At 47.8% G+C, this 17,784-nt stretch overlaps 1 protein-coding gene across 2 annotated transcripts in view; it reads right to left on the bottom strand.

Moving 5' to 3' along the window:
• TBC1D8B (TBC1 domain family member 8B) overlaps positions 1–13,228 on the bottom strand; it is a 235,323-nt gene extending 222,095 nt beyond the window's left edge. Inside the window, exon 1 of one of the 2 annotated variants that reach the window (XM_063937365.1) lies at positions 12,892–13,228. In XM_063937365.1, the coding sequence (XP_063793435.1) occupies positions 12,892–13,018 (127 nt within the window). In that variant the 5' untranslated portion in view covers positions 13,019–13,228. The remainder of the gene's footprint in view (positions 1–12,891) is intronic. The other variant, XM_063937367.1, reaches the window with a different exon arrangement.
• Between the last annotated feature and the right edge of the window lie 4,556 nt (positions 13,229–17,784).

Here is a 17,784-nt window from a genome sequence, read left to right as displayed (position 1 = left end):
TTTCTTCCAAATGCGATGGTAATGCTTAGACGTTACCCCCTTCCTGGCCTGTATCAGGGTAGGAATAACCTCACTTGTGATACTCTTCCGAGTTAAGATCTGGCGTTCAACCGCCATGCCGTCAAACGTAGCCGCGGTAAGTCTTGATAACGAACGGCCCCTGCAGAAGCAGATCCTCCCGAAGAGGCAAAGGCCGCGGATCTTCCAGTAGAAGATCCAGCAGATCCGCGTACCAAGCCCTCCTTGGCCAGTCCAGAGCAATGAGGATTGCCAGAACCTTTGTTCTTCTCACGAGTTGAAGAACCTTTGGTATCAGAGGAAGTGGAGGGAACACATACACTGACTTGAACACCCAAGGTGTTACCAGTGCATCCACCGCCACCGCCTGTGGGTCTCTTGACCTGGAACAGTACCTCCGTAGCTTCTTGTTGAGGCGGGAGGCCATCATGTCTATGTGAGGAACCCCCCACCAACCGGTTACCTTCTTGAACACCTCCGGATGGAGGCCCCACTCCCCTGGATGGAGATCGTGTCTGCTGACGAAGTCTGCTTCCCAGTTGTCTACACCCGGAATGAATATCGGCGACATCGCCACCGCGTGCCTTTCTGCCCCGATGAGGATTTTTGACACCTCTGGCATGGCAGCTCTGCTCTTCGTACGGCCTTGTCGGTAAATGTAGGCTACTGTGGTCACTTTGTCCGACTGCACCTGAACAGCCCGATCCTGTAGAAGGTGTGCTGCTTGCAGAAGGGCGTTGTAAACGGCCCTGAGTTCCAGGATGTTTATTGGGAGAAGTGACTCTTGATCCGACCATCGTCCTTGAAAGGTTTCCCCCAGAGTGACCGCTCCCCAACCTCTTAGACTTGCATCTGTGGTCAGAAGGATCCAGTCTTGAATTCCGAACCTTCGCCCTTCCAGAAGGTGTGGAAGTTGCAGCCACCAGAGGAGTGAAATCCTGGCTTTTGGAGACAGGCGTATCCTCTTGTGCATGTGTAGGTGAGAGCCCGACCACTGATCCAAGAGGTCCAGTTGAAAAGGTCGAGCATGAAACCTGCCGTACTGCAAAGCCTCGTAGGCGGCAACCATCTTTCCCAGAAGGCGTATGCATTGATGAACAGATACCCGGGTAGACCATAGGACATCCCGGACCATTGTTTGAATCACCAATGCTTTCTCTGCCGGGAGAAATACCCTCTGCACTTCCGTGTCGAGGATCATTCCCAGGAAAGACAGCCGCCTTGTCGGCTCCAGATGAGACTTCGGAAGGTTCAGGATCCAACCGTGCTTCCTGAGCAGCTGTGTCGTGAGCGCGATGGACCGCAACAACCTCTCCCTGGATGACGCCTTGATCTGGGGATCGTCCAGATATGGAATTATGTTCACCCCCTGTTTGCGGAGGAGAACCATCATCTCCGCCATCACCTTGGTGAAGATCCTTGGTGCTGTTGAGAGGCCAAACGGCAGCGCCTGGAACTGATAGTGATCGTCCATCAGCGCAAACCTGAGATAAGCTTGATGCGGCGCCCAAATGGGAATGTGGAGGTAGGCATCCTTGATCTCTAGGGACACCAGGAACTCCCCCTCCGACAGCCCTGAAACGACAGCTCTCAGAGATTCCATCTTGAATTTGAACTCCTTGAGAAAAGGGTTCAAAGATTTTAAATTTAGAATAGGCCATACCGAACCATCCGGTTTCAGTACCACAAAAAGGTTCGAATATTTACCGTTATGGTAAGAACTTACCGTTGATAACGGGATTTCTCTTATGTCCACAGGTATCCACAGGATAACATTGGGATATGCCGAAGCGACAGCGGAAATGGCACCAAACGGTCACAAGCTTTCTGGCCTCCCAGGATGCATCGGGGCTTCACCATATAATCCCACCCACTGACTCCGTCAAATCAGTTCTTTCCACAGCGATTAGGCAGGAGCATCAGGTAGAAACCTATTTAGGCGATAAGAACACACATGCACACCCTTCCATACAAGAGGGAAGAGGTTTAGTGATTGTCAAGATCCTCAAATCAGGCGAGTCAGGGTGGGACCCCTGTGGATACCTGTGGACATAAGAGAAATCCCGTTATCAACGGTAAGTTCTTACCATAACGTCTCTTTCTCTGGCTGGGTCCACAGGTTATCCACAGGATAACATTGGGATTCCCAAAGCCAGTTTTAGAGGTGGGGACGCTCCTGATTACACAGGAGGACCTTTCGCCCAAATTCTGCGTCATGAGAGGCAAAAGTATCCAAGGCATAATGTCTAATGAATGTGTTCATGGAAGATCATGTGGCTGCCTTACAAATCTGTTCTGCTGAAGCACCCTGTTGTGCTGCCCATGAAGGACCTATCTTACGTGTAGAGTGAGCAGAGACATTAGCCGGAGTAGGGAGATCTGCATGAGAATAAGCTTCTGATATTACCATTCGGAGCCATCTTGCGAGCGTCTGTTTACTAGCAGGCCATCCTCTTCGATGAATCCGTAGAGGATGAAGGGAGAATCTGTTTTTCTGATGGCACTAGTACGATCTATGTAGATTCTTAATGCTCGGACTACGTCCAGCGACGTTTCTCCCGCAGAAAGTTCTGATACCTGAAAAGCTGGGACTACAATCTCTTCATTAAGGTGAAACCACCTTCGGAAGATAACCAGATCTAGTTCTGAGAACTGCTTTATCTGGAAAAAAACTTAGGAAAGGAGACTTACACGACAGCGCTCCTAAATCTGATACTCTTCTAGCTGAGGCCATTGCCAGTAGAAAGAGTACTTTAACCGTTAACCCAGGCCTGGCCAACCTGCGGCTCTCCAGATGTTGTGAAACTACACATCCCAGCATGCCTTGCCATAGTATTAGCATTCCCTAATAGCAAAACTGTGGCAAAGCATGATGGGACTTGTAGTTTTACAAAAGCTGGAGAGCCACAGGTTGGCCAGGCCTGCGCTAACCATTTAAGATGTGCTCTCCGTTCAAACGGAGGTCCCTGAAGGAATTTAAGAACTAGATTCAAATCCCAGGGAGCTGCAGGAGGAACAAATGGAGGTTGAATGTGTACAACTCCCTGAAAGAAAGTACGCACATCCTGCAAGTCCGCAATCTTTCGCTGAAACCATACAGTTAATGCTGATACTTGAACTCTCAAGGAAGCAACTTTCAAACCTTTATCCAATCCTGCTTGAAGGGAATCCAAAATCCTGGAAAGATCTTGGATTCAAACTTTTTTCACTACACCAATGAATATAGGCTTGCCATATTCGGTGATAAACACGAGCTGAAGAAGGCTTTCTTGCTCTAAGCATAGTTTGAATTACTTGCTTTGAAAATCCTCTAGCCTCTAAGATAGAGGTTTCAACAGCCACGCCGTCAAAGACAGACGATCCATATGGCTGTGACAACAAGGACCCTGCATTAGCAGATCTGGACGTTGAGGGAGCAGTATTGGTGCTTCCACAGACATTCTCAGTAGATCTGTGTACCAATGCCTTCTTGGCCAAGCTGGAGCTATTAGAATTATGGCTCCCTTTGCTTGCTTTATTTTTCTCACTACTCTGGGTAACAGAGATATTGGAGGGAACAGATACGCCAGATGAAATTTCCATTTTACCGACAGTGCGTCTACAAGGACCGCTCCGGGATCCTTTGTTCTTGATCCGTACTCAGAACTTTGTTGTTTAGACGAGACACCATGAGATCTATCTCTGGTAGACCCCATCTGTTCACTATGGTCTGAAACACTTCTGGGTGTAATGCCCATTCGGTTTCCTGAATGGTGTGTCGACTGAGAAAATCCGCTTCCCAGTTCAGTACACCTGGGACAAATACTGCTGACAATGCTGGAAGATGAAGTTCTGCCCATCTTAGAATGGGAGTTACTTCCTCCTTCAATCTTTTGCTGCGAGTTCCTCCCTGATGATTGAGGTATGCTACTGCTGTGGCATTGTCTGAGCGAATCTGGACCGGTCTTCCTTGCAGACTGTCCTTTGCCTGAACTAGAGCCATATAAATGGCCCTTATTTCCAACAGATTTATTGGCAGGCAACTTTCCCTTATGGACCATTTTCCCTGGAACCAAAGGCTTTCGAGTACCGCTCCCCAGCCTTGAAGACTGGCATCTGTTGTCAGGACTTGCCATTCTTTTATCCAAAAGGGTCTCCCATTGTTTAAACGGTCTGTCTGTAGCCACCACGCTAGAGACCTTTTTACGTTTACTGGAAACTTTATCATCTGCTTTTTTATCGTCTGATGATTTCCGTTCCATTTGGTCAGAATAAGGTGCTGCAATGGTCTGGAGTCGAAATGCGCATATTCCACCATGTCGAAGGTTGATACCATCAGACCCAACAGTCGCAATGCTGCATGGACTGACATTGTCTGAGTGCGCAACGCTTCCTGAGTCATGACCTGCACCATGACTATCCTTTTCTCTGGCAAGAATACTCTCTGTAGACCTGAATCCAATATGGCCCCCAAATGAACCATCCGCTGTGACGGATTCAGAGACGACTTTTCCCAATTTATGAGCCACCCGTGTCTCTGTAAACAAACTACTGTCTGTTGAAGATGGCTCAAAAGTAACTCCTGCGAATGTGCTAGGATTAACAGGTTGTCGAGGTATGGGAATATTCTTATCCCCTGTTTGCGGAGATAAGCCGCCATAACCACCATCATTTTGGTAAACACCCTGGGTGCTGTTGCTAGCCCGAAGGGCAAGGCTTGAAACTGAAAATGTTCCTGAAGGATGGCAAACCTGAGGTAACACTGATGAGACCGTGCTATAGGCACATGTAGGTAAGCATCCTGTACATCCAGAGATACCATGTAATCTCCCGGTTTCATAGCCAACATTATGGAGCGTAATGTCTCCATGTGGAACCTTGGAATCCAAATGTATTTGTTTAACATTTTGAGATTGAGAATTGGTCAGAATTACCCATTTGGCTTCTGAATCAAAAATAGATTGGAGTAAAACCCCTTACCCCTTTGTGATGGAGGTACTGGGACAATCACACCTGACTGCAGCAATTTTTGGACTGCTTCTTGCGGGGCATTGGCCTTCGACTCTATACGAGATGGGCTGGTGCAAAAAAATCTTTGAGGAGGCTGCCTCTTGAATGGGAACCTATACCCGTGAGATACCACCTTCCGCACCCAAGCATCTGTCGTCGACTGTTGCCATATGTGTGCAAAACGAAGGAGTCGGCCCCCAACCCTGGAATGCTCCAGGCGGAGGCCCGTCTCTTCAGGCTGATGGTTTCTGTTCAGGCTTGGAAGCTGGCTTTTTGCTAGCCCACTGCTTCCTACCCCTGGATTTGAACTGGGGTTGCTTAGACTCCTCCTTAGCCTTTGCTTTGCCTTGCCATAGAAATGGCTGAAACTTTGAACCCCCTAGACTTAGGGTTATAACTAGTCGGAAATCTGACCTTCTTTGACTCAGCTTCCGATTCTAGAATATCTGACAATCGTTTCCCAAACAATATATTACCAATGAAAGGTAATGCTTCCAATTCTTTCTTGGATTCAGCATCTGCTTTCCAAGTGCGCAGCCAAATTGCTCTACGAGCGGCTACCGTCAGGGCTGATGCTCTAGAAGCGATTGTACCCATATCAATTGCCGCTTCTTCCAAGAATTGGGCAGATTGTCTTAAACGGCTTAAATGATACTCTTGCTCCCTATTAGGAGGAGAGAGACCATTTTCTAGTTCCTCTATCCATTCGCCCATTGCCTTTGCTACCCATGCCTAAGCCATAGCAGGTCTTACCACTGCTCCTGAGAGAGAAAATATATTTTTCAAAAAGCTATCTACCCTTCTGTCTGTGACATCATTTAGTGAGGTAGATGACAGTGGTAAAGCAGATTTATGCACAAGTCACAGCACATGTGCATCTACTTTCGGAGGAACTTCTCTTTTCGAACAATCCGCAGCTGGAAATGGATCATAAGAACCCCATTTTTTCGGAATCTTATACCTTTTACTGGGCTGTCTTAGTCTTACCTGTCCCTTGGTTACTTGTAGAAGCTACTGGAACCAAACCATAGGAAGGGAGCTGCATGTATGGGTTAATAGTGTAACCTAACCCCTGGGGTGGTGCTGCCGGAGTTAACCTGTCCGCTATTGAAGACAAAGTCTGTCCGAACATACTCCACGGTGGCTCTGTTGGTTGTTAAACCAAATCCTGTTTTTAACTTTGCTGACGGACACAGACGCTCAGCGACTTCCACGTGTATGCAGACGCAAAGGCCTGCGATTCTGTCTAGGCGGGATCTCTAGTGTACACAACCGCAGCATCTAAGCTGCGACAGAGTACCCTCGTGGTAGCGTCTGAGACGGAAGTGAGGTCATTCAGTTCATGGACGGGAGACACGCGGAAACTGGTCATGAACTCGGAGGAGGGGCGGCCAGGAGAGCGTCTGAATCCCCCTGTTGACTTAAACTCTAAGGATCGCGGCCTCTCCTAGTCCTGGCGCCTGTGATCCCTAGAGCGTAGCGCTGTCGCACCAGAGAGTGTTCGGCGCATCAACACACTGTTTGTAGTCTCCACCAATACAGTGTAGCTGTGTCCGGACCCCTCTAGTAAGAGGAAATCCATAGACTTACCTTCCCCCCATGCTCCGGCCACAGCCTGGTTACGTCTGCTGGACCTGCTAGAACATCTGACACAGACGTCCGTCGAGACAGCACTGTACCGCAAAGGTAAGCGTTGTTGCGACCCGGTGGGGAGTTGTGGGAGCGACTCTTTCTAATATGCATTTAAGACGCTGTTAAGAAAAGTCACTTGAAAAAACATAGTAAGACTATAAAAATAAAATAATAAAAGCTTTGGGCTACTTTATTAACAGCAGCCCTGTGACCATGGTCCGGCTCCTGCCGCACCAAACAAAAAACTGATTTGACTGAGTCAGTGGGCGGGATTATATGGTGAAGCCCCGATGCATCCTGGGAGGCCAGAAAGCTTGTGACCGTTTGGTGCCATTTCCCCTGTCGCTCCGGCATATCCCAATGTTATCCTGTGGATAACCTGTGGACCCAGCCAGAGAAAATAAGCCTTGTTTCATTGCTGAAGAGGGACCTGAACAATGACTTCTGACACCAATTTCCTGATGGCCTCCAGAAGAATTGTCCTGTCTGCCAGCAGCGCTGGTAAGCCTGACTTGAAGAAACGGTGAGGCGGGGGGCTCTTGGAACTCCAGTCTGTACCCCCTGGACACTATATCCAGAACCCAAGGGTCCAGACCCGACGACACCCAGACGTGGCTGAACTGCCGGAGTCTCGCCCCCACCTGACCTTCCTCCAGGCCTAGCTCTCCACCGTCATGCGGAGGACTTAGGGGTATCAGAAGCGGGCTTCTGGGTCTGGGAACCTGCGGGAGCGGGTTTCTTTCCTTTGGCACGACCACCTCTAAAGAAGGTGTTCGAAGGCTTATTCTTCCTAGGCCGCGCGGCCCGAAGGGAGTGTTACGTGTTAGATGAAAAGGGCTTTTTCAAAGCCGCTGCATCTGAGGGGAGAAAAGGAGACTTACCCGCGGTAGCTGTGGCAATCCACGCATCCAGCACCTCTCCAAATAGAGCCTGACCTTTGTACGGAAGGCCCTCCACACACTTCCTGGATTCCGCGTCCACAGACCAGTTGCGCAGCCAGAAACCCCTTCGAGCAGAGACTGACATGGAGGAGATCCCCGCAGCCATGAAACCCAGGTCCTTCATGGAATCCACCAGGATCCCTGCAGAATCCAGAATATTACGTAAAAACAAATCAACGTCACCTTTGTCCAGCGTAGACGATTCCTCCTGCAGAGTGATCGACCACCTGGCAATAGCTTTAGCAATCCAAGCACAGGCTATTGTAGGCTGCAGTATAGCCCCCAAAGCCGTGTAAATGGATTTCAGCGTAGCATCCACCTTGTGATCTGCCGGGTCCTTTAACGCGGTAGATCCCGGGACCGGTAAAACTACCTGTTTGGACAGCCTGGATACAGAGGCGTCGACTATCGGCGGGAACTCCCACCTCTTCCTATCTTCCTCTGGGAAGGGAAAAGCCACCAAGACTCTCTTGGGAATCTGGAATTTCTTTTCCGGAGTTTCCCATGCCTTTTCAAAGATAGCATTCAATTCTTTGGATGCCGGGAAAGTGAGGGGGGGCTTCTTATTATCTGTGAAGAAGGCCTCCTCCACCTGTTCCGGAGCTGTGCCTGAAATGTGTAAAACATCCCTAACAGCCTCAATCATCAACTGCACCCCCCTGGCAAGCGTTGCCGTCCCCCGCAACATCTCCCCATCACCGTCTGCAGTGTCAGAGTCGGTGTCCGTGTCATCCTGCATAATGGCAAGCGCTGTGTCCCTTAATAGGTGACACAGCCTTTAGGCAGCCGCCCCCCCCCCTTCTACAGCCCCCTGGTACCGTACAGACTGCTGGAGAAAGCTCTGGAGGGACCTGGATCCAGTGAACCGTGGCTGCAGGCAGGAAAAATGGCGCTGAAAGCTTCTGGGTACGCTCTGAGGAGAAGCTCCGCCCCCTTCAATGGCGCAGACCCCGACACGCTGAAGAAAACCAGTGTAGGGTCTGGAGCTGGCCCAGGGCGCTCCCCCCCAAGCGCCACACCAAGGTACCGCTAAGCCTACCAGGAGCGCGCGAACAACCGCGCTCCTGACCCGTAGACCTCTTCACACTGTCCCCCCGCTTGCAAGGGGGGACAGTGACTGACTCGCCACACTTCAGCTTCTGAGGGGGTGGCGGCCTGCTGCTGGGGCGAGCTTTCCCCTGCGGCGGGGGCGCGATCAGACCCCTCTGGAGCCACCGTCCAGTCAGCGGGAGCAGTGGCTCAAGACCCCGCGGGGCGGACACTGCCCCCCCCCCCCCCAGTCCCACGCTGCAGGGAGGCTGTCGCCAACAGCCTCCCTGTAAAATAAAAGAAACCTGAAAGAAAAAATGACTCTTTACCAAAAGACCTCTGTAGAGCTCCCCTAGCTGTGACCGGCTCCTCCGGGCACATTTTCTAAACTGAGTCTGGTAGGAGGGGCATAGAGGGAGGAGCCAGCCCACACTATTAAACTCTTAAAGTGCCAATGGCTCCTGGTGGACCCGTCTATACCCCCATGGTACTAATATGGACCCCAGCATCCTCTAAGACGTAAGAGAAACATTGTTTGATTTTTCTCACACAATACACACAGATACAAATGAAAACCCCACAAAATTATTAAGTCGTTTGTTGATTTTTCTAAAGAAACAAACTATTTTCCCTGTAAGAGGTCTGTGATAAAGACTTCTTATAACAAAATGTACTACTCCTGAGGAAACATATAAACTGCAGTTAGTCCATCATAAAAACCAGATGCCGCTAAAAAGAAAAAGCTGGCAAGCCAGTGTTTATGTTTGGCAAACTATATTATATTCCTACTGTTCCTACAGATACAACACTGCCAGTCTGTGTCTACAATATTAAACACCCACATAATCTAGCACTGAAAATAATTACACACTTTCTGCCAACTGAGAAAATGATATATCAGTTAAATTCTTGTCAAGCTTAACAGGTGTAAATATTCTGTGCCACAAAAATCACATCAAATAAAATGACACGTTTCTTAAACTTGTATAAATCTTCTTCAAGATACCATGAAGGGCATGCCCACCTGCAGAATACATTAATTTAGTAGCATGTGCATGACCTTTCGAACGTTCACCTAATTGCCTTTCTACCTATCTTCTTTGTGTGCTTTTCAGCATTGTATATATACGAGCAGCATGTATGGTTTTTCAATTATTATTTTTTTTGTATTTTTTTATGGTCTAGAGCAGTGGTTCCCAACCACAGCCCTCCAGTACCCCCAACAGTTCATGTTTTTCAGGTCTCCTCACAGGATTGCAAGTGAAATAATTAGCTCCACCTGTGGGTCTTTTAAAATGTGTCAGCGAGTAATGAATACACCTGTTCAACTGCTAGGTGACCTGAAAAAACACGAACTGTTGGGAGTACTTGAGGACCGAGGTTGGGCACCACTGGTCTATGGGAATGGCACAGCCTTGATCTTTGGATTGGATACAACAACTTTGTGCAAATTCCCAAAGTAAAAACCAACCAATTTCTCTTTTCAATATTTGCTGTTCCTACAAAAAAAAAAAAAAAAAAAAAAAAAACAGCTGAAAAAACATAAAGAGTCATTTAGAAAGCCACATGTTTAGTAAAAGTCAAAGGAAGGCTTGTACAGGTCAATTAATTAAAGTTTATCCAAAAGATGAAAATCCTGTTAAAGCAGTGGTTCTCAATCTCGGGACCCCAAACAGTTCACGTTTTCCAGGATACCCTGCAGGTGTAGTCATTGCTCACGGACACATTTTAAAAGATCCACAGGTAGAGCTATTTATTTCACCCGCAATACTGTCAGGAGACCTAGAAAACATGAACTGTATGGGCTCCGGATGACAGAGTTTGAGGACCTGTATGTTAAAGCAACAGTTTGCAGACAATACAATTTTATTTTGAAACACCAAGGGCGGTATCCAATTAGCCGGATAGGGTGATTAAAGAAAAAAACAGAAAAAAAACACCTGTTTTTTGCGTCCTCGACACGATCGTGGGTAATTGGATACCCCCCAATTGTTTTACTTATTCTTTCTTACCAAAACATCACCTATACCAATAAACAAACAAAGACGATTTATAAACACGCTAGATAGTCTATAAACAGTGTCAAATATTGAACAGTTTGATCTTGATAAAAATGTACAGGGCATAACATTAGCTTTAGTAAGGATAGTAGGTGAGCACAATAGCTCTTTCTTCTTATAGGCCCTACACACTGGCCGATTTTCTGAAAGATATGAACGATCTCGTTCATAAATGAACGAGAACTCGTTCATATCTTTCAGTGTGGAGACTCCAGCGATGAACGATGCGCGGCCCCGCGCTCGTTCATAGCTGGTCTCCCGTCGGCTGTGCATGCAGGCCAATATGGACGATCTCGTCCATATTTGCCTGCACTTCAATGCAGCCGCGTGACGGGGGGAGTGAAGAAACTTCACTCCCCCCGTCACTGCCCCCCCTGCCGCCGGGTCGCTCGTCGGCCGTATCGGCCGTCGGGCACCTCGGCGGCGCATCGTCAAATGAGTAGGGCCCTTTACAGTATAGTATATGTTTTGAAGACATAATTTAATCTAAATGAAAATTTAGGCCAGATATACTGTCCAGTAATTCCAATTGTATAACAAAAACTTCTCTTTGGAAACCATAATAAGTCGGCAAAAGCTTTCCCGTCTGTCACGCACTGTGTGAGCCCCCTGCCAATGACTCACACTGCACATGACTGACAGACTGGGCCACCGCAGAGTTCGTGGCCATGTGAGAAAACACCTGCGGTCAGGTGAAGACTAGCAATGCGGAGAATGACGGATCCCAATTACTAGTTCTCCTGTAACACCTAATTTCTTATTAATTATACACATTATTTATATAGCGCACACATATTCTGCAGAGAACATTTTTCTATTGACATCAGTCCCTGCCCCAGTGGAGCTTACAGTTTATATTCCCTGTATAGGAAGCCAATTAACCTACCAGTATATTTATGGATCGTGGGAGGAAATCATAGTACCCAGAGGAAACCCACACAAGTACGGGGAGAATGTACAAACTACACACAATTAGGGCCATTGTGGGAATTGAACCCATGATTTCAGCGCTAAGAGGCAGTAATGCTAACCATTACACCGTAGATCAGAGATTTTTAACCTTTTACAACTCGCGGCACACTGAACAAGATTTAAATATTGCCAAGGCACACTCAAATATAATAGTGATGCATGGTGCAGTTGCGTGTCCTAGGATGTCATCTCGCAGCTTCTCCATAGGTATCGCCTGAGCCACATTTGAGAAAGCCAGAAGAGCCCAACAGTGTCCGGGCCCAAAATTAGAACCGATTCTGCAACCACTAAACCCACCAGTATTGATCGTTCCAGGGCCTCAGTCGTGGCAAAACACTGACATGCCTGGCGCTGCTTCTATGGCGGCACACCTGGAGACTGCTCAGGGCACACTAGTGTGCCATGGCACAGTGGTTTAAAAACACTGCCGTAGATACACATCCAATTATTGTGACACACGCGCACAGCTTGGGTCCCCAATGCAAATTTTAGGAAGATCGAAGGATTTAAATAAATCCATGGATCTGTTAAATTTAGTTTTCATTTCCCAAAAGTTTTTCACAAAGGAGAAACCCAGACGGAGGACATACACGTTCCTTACTGGAAACAGGATCTGCGACTCATCCATCTGTTGATAGAACTATATTTTTACCCTTGAGGAATAAAATGGATAAAAGCGGAGCTGAAACGCTGACAGGAAAGTATACATTTACTACCAGCGACACTTCCAATGACACGGACTGCAGTCTATTAACTATTTACAAGCCCTTCCGGCAACACAGTCTGGCATAGAAACTAATTAACCCATTCCAAACCTTGGTTAATACAAAATAAAATGTAGCGGTAGTGCTAAAAATAATTAAGATACTACTAAGCAATATAAGGAGTTTAACAATAGAAAATCCACAACATTGCATGAGCAGCTGTCTTCTGTGGTTGTGTTTTCTTTTTATATATTAACGAAGCGGCAGCTGGCAAAGGACGCCTTCATATGCCAACAAGACATTATTAGAGATTTTATATATGTGTGTGTGTGTGTGTGTGTGTGTGTGTGTGTGTGTGTGTGTGTGTGTCACTCATATATATATATATATATATATATATATATATATATATATACACACACACACACACATATACACAGTATGTCACTATGTGACAATGTCACTATATATAGTGTGATGCATGAGGTGTATCTTTGGGATCCCGCTGCTGCTGACTTTGGCATGTACACCCAGATGATCATGTACCTGTCAGCCCCCCTCCTTCCTCGCCATACCCCCTCCTTCTCTGCAGCACGAAATAAGGGTTGGAGATTTCGGTCACCCATAGCTTCAAGGCATTCTTCAAGAGCACCTCCTCCGGTCTCAGCCACATCTTGTCAGTCTGATCGGTCTCATCTCTTCCTGCCCACCCTGAACTCCGCAGACACGTAGGCAGCAAACCTGCCAGGACAGTGGAGCCGCCAACGGGTGACTCCGGGAGTTGTAGTTCTCTGCGGACGAATCAGGGCGTGGCCAAGACTACATTTCCCACAATGCCGTATGTTCGGGCGGGGATGCTGCTGTGTTGTTGGTTGACCTGGGAATGTGTGTGGAACTGAGTGAGTCGTCGGTGTAGCAGCACTAGTAGTACCTAGTAGTATGGGGCTGGGCAGTGTTGCTGAGCACAGGGGACCTGGCATACCTCCTCACAGTTCTCACGTGTTATTTATTTTATTTACTCTTTTATGAAATACATTGATTAGTCATACAACATTTTTGAAAATGATGGAAAATATATACCACCTATGTATATGCCACCTATGGGTACATTAAATCGCTATTTATTGTAATAGGTAGTTAAAACAAATACAGGTTTATTTATCTTAGTCCTAACATAATGTAAATTCCCATGTGTTAACATAACAAAGCAAGGGGTGGTCTTCAGTTTGCCGGCACCGGAATCCCGACAGCCGGCATACCGACACTTTATCTCCCTCTTGGGGGTCCACGACCCCCCTGGAGGGAGAATAAATAGCGTGGCGTGCATACCACCGTGCCCGCATCGTGGCTCATTTGCACTCCCCGCGCTGTCGGTATGCCGGCGGTCGCCGGCATACAATACTACACCCCAAATCAAGATTGTCATAGCTTGTTATGCCCATCGACATTCATTACTTCGCTTTACTGTGATTTCTCATACGTCCTAGAGGATGCTGGGGTCACCATTAGAACCATGGGGTATAGACGGGATCCGCAGGAGACATGGGCACTTTAAGACTTTCAAAGGGTGTGAACTGGCTCATCCCTCTATGCCCCTCCTCCAGACTCCAGTTTTAGAATTGTGCCCAGTGAGACTGGATGCACCACAGGGGAGCTCTACTGAGTTTCTCTGAAAAAGACTTATGTTAGGTTTTTTATGTTCAGGGAGGCTGCTGGCAACAATCTCCCTGCTTCGTGGGACTTAGAGGAGAGAAGTATGACCAACTTCTAGTGAGTTCAATGGCTCTGCTTCTGGCTGACAGGACACCATTAGCTCCTGAGGGTGCTGATCGCTGGGTACGCCTAGATGCTCACTCCCACAGCCTGCCGTCATCCCCTTACAGAGCCAGAAGTTAGAAGACAGGTGAGTAGCAGAAGAAAAGAAGACTTCTTCAGTGACGACATTCTGAGGTACCGCGCAACGAACAGAACGCTGCGTGCCATGCTCCCACACACACACTGCACTGAAGGGTGCAGGGCGCGGAGGCGCCCTGGGCAGCAAAAATCCTCAATTTCCACTGGCAAGGGGGGACATTAGTGCCAAGGCACCGTCCTAACCCACGCCAGTATAATTATTTATTAAAATAAGCGGGACAGAAGCGCGCCTTTAAGGGGGCGGAGCTTCTTCCTCACAGCTCACTCTCAGCTCGGCGCCATTTCCTCTCCACAGGGCTGCAGAGACGCTGGTCCTTCCTCACACTGCTGACAAGTATCATGGTGCAAAACGGGGGGGGGGGGCACACAGTATAATTTGGTGCAATATATTTGATATTTAAAGCGCTACAGGTCTGGGGCATTTTTTTGTGTTTTCAGACCCGTCAATTTGGCGCTGGGTTGTGAGCTGGCAAATCCCCTCTGTGTCTCTCTGACAGACTTTACTGTGGGTCTGTCCCCTATATGCCCGGTGTGTCTGTGGGCGTTTGGTACACGTGTATCGACATGTCTGAGTGCTCTTCCCAGGAGGAGGCTGTATTAGGGACACAAACGGCTTTGGGGGTGACCCTGTTGGCACTGCCGACTCCTGATTGGGTAAATGTTTTGAATACTTTGAATGCTAATGTGGCTCTTATTAGTAAGAGATTAGATAAGTCTGAGTCTCAGACCCAGGCATGGAAGAAATCTGTGGAGGATGTGTTATTTTATGACCCCGGGGTCACAAAAACGTACTTTTGCCCAGTTGGCAGACACTGGTACCGACACGGACACTGATTCCAGTGTTGACTATAGTGATTCAAGATTAGATCCAAAATTGGCAAAGAGCATTCAGTACATGATTGTGGCGGTTAAAGATGTATTACATATCACTGAGGACCCTGCTGTTCCTGATAAAAGGGTCTGTATGTATAAGGAAAAGAAACCTGAGATAACGTTTCCTCCCTCTCATGAAATGAACACTCTATATGAAAAAATCTGGGAAAGCCCATACAGAAAGTTTCAGATTCCCAAAAGGAATCCGTTTCCCTCTGAGGATAGGGAAAAGTGGGAGTCACCCCCCATTGTAGACAAGGCCCTATCACGTTTGTCTAAAAAGGTGGCTCTCCCGTCATCTGGCACGGCAGCCCTTAAGGACCCTGCGGATTGTAAGCAAGAAACTACGTTAAAATCCATTTATGCGACCACAGGTACGCTACTTAGACCTGTCATTGCATCTGCGTGGGTGAGTAGTGCTATCGAAAAGTGGGCAGATAACTTGTCATCTGATATAGATACCCTAGATAGGGATAGCATCCTCTTGACGCTGGGTTATATCAAGGACGCTGCAGCATACCTAAAGGAAACTGCGAGAGATATTGGCCTTTTGGGATCAAAAGCCAATGCCATGGCAGTCTCAGCTAGGCGAGCATTGTGGATTCACCAATGGAATGCTGATGCTGACTCCAAGAAAAATATGGAATCTCTACCATATAAAAGTGGTGCCTTGTTTGGTGACGGCCTCGCTGATTTGGTATCTACAGCTACCGCGGGTAAGTCATCCTTTTTGCCTTATGTTCCTCCACAACAAAAGAAAACACACCACTATCAAATGCAGTCCTTTCGGCCCATTAAATACAGAAAAGGGCGAGGTTCTTCCTTCCTTGCTACTAGAGGAAGGGGAAGAGGTAAAAGATCACCAGCCTTGTCGGGCTCCCAGGAGCAGAAGTCCTCCCCGGCTTCTGCCAACTCCACCGCATGACGCTGGGGCTCCTCTGCAGGAGTCCGCACCGGTGGGGGCACGTCTCAAACTCTTAAGTCAGTTCTGGTTTCGTTCGGACCTGGACCCATGGGTTTTACAAATAGTATCCCAAGGGTACAAACTGGAGTTTCAAGACGTTCCCCCTCACCGATTTTTCAAATCGGCCTTACCAACTTCTCTTCCGGACAGGGAGGTAGTATGCAACGCAATACAAAAGTTGTGTCAAAATCAGGTCATTGTCATGGTTCCCCCGTCACAACAAGGAGAAGGCTTTTATTCAAGCCTGTTCGTGGTCCCGAAGCCAGACGGCTCGGTCAGACCGATCTTAAACCTGAAATCCCTCAATTTCTACCTAAAAAATTCAAATTCAAGATGGAGTCTCTCCGAGCAGTGATCTCCAGTCTGGAGGAAGGGGATTTTATGGTGTCGGTGGACATAAAGGATGCCTACTTACATGTTCCCATTTATCCTCCGCATCAGGCTTACCTGAGGTTTGCAATTCAGGATTGTCATTACCAATTTCAGACGTTGCCGTTTGGTCTGTCCACGGCTCGGAGGATTTTCACCAAAGTGATGGCGGAAATGATGATTCTCCTTCGCAAGCAAGGAGTCACGATTATCCCGTACTTGGATGATCTCCTGATAAAGGCGAGATCCAGGGACCAGTTGGTGCAAAACATTGCACTCTCCCTGACAGTTCTTCAACAACATGGTTTGCTCCTAAACTTGCCAAATCACAGTTGATTCCGACGACGCGGTTGTCGTTTTTGGGAATGATACTGGACACAGAACTACAGAGAGTTTTTCTTCCAGTAGAAAAGGCTCTGGAACTTCAGAGTCTGGTCAAACAAATTCTGAAACCAGCAAGAGTGTCAATCCATCAATGCACTCGGTTGCTGGGGAAGATGGTTGCGGCCTAAAAGGCCATTCAGTTTGGCAGATTCCATGCCAGTGTTTCAGTGGGACCTGTTGGACAAGTGGTCCGGATCCCACTTGCACATGCACCGAAGGATAATCCTTTCTTCCAAGACCAGAATCTCACTCCTGTGGTGGCTGCACAGCTCTCACCTCCTAGAGGGGCGCAGGTTCGGGATCCAGGACTGGATCCTAGTAACCACGGATGCAAGTCTCCGAGGCTGGGGAGCAGTCACACAGGGGGAAAAATTCCAAGGAAGATGGTCAAGCCTGGAAACTTGTCTCCACATAAACGTTCTGGAGTTAAGGGCCATTTACAATGGCCTTCTACAAGCGGAACATCTTCGCAATCTACCCGTACTGATCCAGTCGGACAATGTAACAGCAGTAGCGTACATAAACCGCCAGGGCGGAACAAAAAGTAGAGCGGCAATGGCAGAAGCCACAAAGGTTCTCCGCTGGGCGGAAAAGCATACAAGCGCTCTGTCAGCGATCTTCATTCCAGGAGTGGACAACTGGGAAGCAGACTTCCTCAGCAGACACGATCTCCATCCAGGAGAGTGGGGCCTCCATCAAGAGGTCTACACAGAAGTGACAAGTCATTGGAGAATTCCTCAAATAGACATGATGGCATCTCGTCTCAAAAAGAAGCTTCAGAGATATTGTTCCAGGTCGAGGGACCCTCAAGCAATAGCAGTGGATGCGCTGGTGACACCATGGGTGTTTCAGTCGGTGTATGTATTCCCTCCACTTCCTCTCATTCCAAAAGTTCTAAAGATCATAAGAAGAACAAAGATTCAAGCGATCCTCAT

This window comes from Pseudophryne corroboree, chromosome 8 (assembly GCF_028390025.1).
Source record: "Pseudophryne corroboree isolate aPseCor3 chromosome 8, aPseCor3.hap2, whole genome shotgun sequence".
Classification (NCBI taxonomy): domain Eukaryota; kingdom Metazoa; phylum Chordata; class Amphibia; order Anura; family Myobatrachidae; genus Pseudophryne; species Pseudophryne corroboree.
The sequence above is the reverse complement of the archived record's forward strand: the minus strand, read 5'-3'. Positions and strand labels throughout refer to the sequence as shown.